Source organism: Trypanosoma cruzi, genomic scaffold, assembly GCF_000209065.1.
Source record: "Trypanosoma cruzi strain CL Brener 1047053517123 genomic scaffold, whole genome shotgun sequence".
In the NCBI taxonomy this organism is placed as follows: Eukaryota; Euglenozoa; class Kinetoplastea; order Trypanosomatida; family Trypanosomatidae; genus Trypanosoma; species Trypanosoma cruzi.
In genome coordinates, this window is record NW_001849559.1 from 399,500 (window position 1) to 402,990 (window position 3,491).

The 3,491-nt window shown below is 44.9% G+C and overlaps 2 protein-coding genes across 2 annotated transcripts, besides 6 other annotated features; both read left to right on the forward strand.

Moving 5' to 3' along the window:
* Positions 1-1,016, forward strand: Tc00.1047053503793.10 (2-oxoglutarate dehydrogenase subunit, putative; the record flags this gene model as incomplete). The annotated part of the gene is made up of 1 exon (XM_797918.1): positions 1-1,016. A coding segment is annotated over one exon (1,016 nt), but the record flags the coding sequence as incomplete, so codon positions are not given.
* Positions 1-3,491: a sequence feature (heterozygous, Esmeraldo-like haplotype).
* Positions 1,428-1,466: a microsatellite.
* Positions 1,785-1,807: a microsatellite.
* Positions 1,930-1,975: a sequence feature (T-rich).
* Positions 2,049-2,073: a microsatellite.
* Positions 2,100-2,137: a microsatellite.
* On the forward strand, positions 2,137-3,491 carry Tc00.1047053503793.20 (phosphatidylinositol (3,5) kinase, putative; the record flags this gene model as incomplete). The annotated part of the gene is made up of 1 exon (XM_797919.1): positions 2,137-3,491. A coding segment is annotated over one exon (1,355 nt), but the record flags the coding sequence as incomplete, so codon positions are not given.

Sequence of the window (3,491 nt, forward strand, 5' to 3'; positions counted from 1 at the left end):
CGGACCAAGAGACTAACGCCAAGTATATGCCTGTGGCCACGCTGTCGAACAAGCAACCGCTAGTCACGATTTGTAACAGCAGCCTTTCAGAGTTTGGAGTCTGTGGATTTGATCTTGGATATAACATTGAAGATCCATCAAATTTATGCATGTGGGAGGCCCAGTTTGGCGATTTTGCCAATGGTGCGCAAGTTGTTATTGATCAGTTCCTTTCCAGTGGTGAAGAAAAGTGGCAGTTGAAATCCAGTCTCATTTTGTCACTTCCACATGGTTACTCTGGGGCTGGGCCTGAGCACAGTTCTGCCCGAATTGAGCGTTACCTGCAATTATGCAGTGATACCGACGTGGTCCCTGGTAACTTCCGTCAGGAGTCTGCTGCACGCATGCTGGAGGCACGCATTCAAAAGTACAATTGGCAGGTCTGCTACCCCAGCACTCCTGCCAACTACTTTCATATGCTCCGCCGCCAGGTAGTGCGGCAAGATGTAAAGCCCCTTGTATTTTTCTTCTCCAAGGCTCGGCTTCGTCCCCCAAATGTGTCTTCTCTTGCGGAAATGGCAAAGGGCACATCGTTTTTGCCTGTTATTGACACCGCGGAGAATGAAGCCGTCGTCCCACGGAAAGTTCTCTTTTGCTCCGGTCAGATTGAAAGCATTGTGAATGATCATCGCCAGAAGCTCCGGGCATCGAATCATGGCGCGCATGATGATGTGGTGCTGGTGAAGCTGGAACAATTATCACCCTTCCCTTGGGAACAAGTCGCCGACGTCTTGGAGAAGTACCACAGTCGCAATTCAGACGTTGAATTTACATGGCTGCAAGAAGAACCCAAAAATATGGGTCCATGGGCATACGTGCGTCCACGCTTCCAAAAACTCATGCGTCATCTTGGCATCGAAAAGCCTGGCACGTTTTTCAAGTACATTGGACGACCGACTGCGGCATCTCCGTCCACAGGTTATGGTTCTGTTCATGTGGAGGAAGAAAATGAACTTGTCGCTCAAGCACTGAGTTAACCTCATAAAAGCAATGGAAAGAAGAAATTAAAATATTATTGTCATATGCGCATATATTTGTGTGTGTCTGTGTGTCTGTGTGTCTAATTGCGTGAAAACGTTAGTAAAGGGAAAATCAATATTTTTATTGTGAAGGTAAGAAGAAAAAAGAAGAAAATCTTGTTGTTTTTGGTTTTATTGTAAAGAACACAATATTTGTCGTTGCAGCATGAATGATGGGTTGAAAAAAGCCCATAAAGAGAAAAGGTAGAAAGAAGAAGGTTTCCGTTTGTTTTGTTTTTTCTTTTAATCTATTTGTTTATTTATGATGTTACCTTCTATTCAGTTCCTTTTCTCTTCTTATTTCGTGCTATGGAACTTAAAGGAGCCGGGGTTTTTTCTCTATCCCTCTATATGCATCTATATAATATTTGTGTGTGTGTGTGTGTGTATTTGTATTTGTGTATGTGTATATACATGTACATAAAAGTATACACGCTGTGCTTTCGAACGCTTTTATTCATTACGGCCGTTGTTTTTTAAATTGGTCCTTCAGGCAATTAGCAGATGATTCCTTTACCTCTCTCCACACAAATATGTACGGCTTTCCACATCGCCATTTGACCCTCACACTTTGGTTATTTTTGGTGTGCACTCCCTTTTGTGCCTGTTATGTTTGTTGGTGAGAGAGACGTGTTCATGTTCTTTCTCTCCCTGGATTTCTATTTATGTGCGTGGGGTGCGGAAGGACGTTTTTCTTTTTCTTTTCTACTTTGCGAGTTAGACACCTTTTTTTTTTTTTTTTTTTTTTTGGGGGGGGGGGCTATTTTGTTGCCTCTCAACTTTTTTGTGTGTTCGTGTTTGCGTGTATGAATTCATTCGGTCCGATGGTCTCGGACTTTGTTTACTTCAGTGGAGTGACTTGACAACGATATTTTTTTTTTTTTTTTTTTGGTTCCTTTTGTTGTTGTTGTTCTTCTAAAAAACATCGCTTGAGGCCATTGCACCAGGGAGAAGAAGGGCGATAGTGTGTGGTGGCCTCACTTAATCCGTTATATATATATATATATATATATATCCCCTTTTAGAAAAAATAAGTGAGTGAAGAGAAAAGAAAAAAAAAAAAAAAAAGAAAAAGAAAATGCAACAGAAACAAGAAGAGCGTAAGTGGAGTAGTCAGAGCGGAGAAATGAGTTTGAAGCGGGCACTGTGGGTAAACGATCGCTATGCCGTGCGCTGTCGTGGCTGTGATGCCCGCTTTAACTTCGTTCGGCGCCGCCACCATTGCCGCAACTGTGGCCAGGTGTTTTGTAGTGAGTGCCTCATTTCATCGTCGGCCACGTTTATCGGGGAAATCTTTACAGATGTCGTCTCGTCCATTGTCGGGCTTCAGCGAGACCCCCTTCTAAAGGTCTGCCATGTGTGCGACCGCATTCTTCAGGAGCGTGGCATAGGGAGACAAAGAAGTTGGCGGAGGGTTCCTCTGCTACGAAAAGGGATTTCAGATAAGCCGACAGCAAGTAAAACGGTCGTGAAGCATGGGCGGGAGGCGGCGGTGGGCCCCGGCACCGCCACTACGGTGGAAGTGGTCTCACTGGGTACCACACAAAGGGTTGAATTGCCCCCTTCAGTGGGAGAAGGAGTGGGAGTAATTTCCTCTTTCTCCTTCGATGAGGGTTGTGCCACGCCCTTCAGAAGCGGAGTCCCGAGTCTTTCTGCGTATCGGCCTTCCCAGCCACGTCTGCCGACGCATCCTGAAGATCCTAAAGAGCAAGAGATATCCTACGGGTTGACAGATACGCCAGTTTACAGCCGAAACAGCATGACGGATCGGATGAATAAATTTCTTACGGAGGCACGCAAATTACGAATACATGAGTCTCCGGAAAAGTCGCAGAGTGACCTTTCCACCCGCACATACACGCCTCACCCCAAGGCGACCTTCCGAATTGCCGATGCTCGGTCATGGCAAGCACAGTTCGCAAATGTATTTTCCAAATCCATCTTAAAAAGGAACCTTCGGCGTCTTGAATCACAAAGTTCGTATCATTTAATTAAGCGTGTCTCAAGGCTTTTTATGAAGGAAGAGGTGTTATCGTCTTTAGGGGTGGAGACTACAGGGATGGATCGCACAATGTGGATCGCCGGGTTGTGTGATATATCGTGGCGGATAGTGTCGCAATTGCCTATAGTCCTACATGAGCGCACTGAGCAACATTTAGATGTTATTTGTATAGCCGATGGGCAGTTTGTTGAAACGGAAATTATCACTGGAGTGGCATTCATACAAAATGTTGCTTTTAAACGAATGAAAACATATGTGAAGACACCACGTATACTTCTCTTATCCGGTGAAGTGGGTAAAAACCCCAAACCAGGGACGGACCTCTTGGAGTATGTAGAGGGATATGAAGGCCATTTGGATACGCAATATCATCGTATCCACATCTGGCGACCCTCCGTTATTGTTGTACAGGGTAATATGCACCATTATTT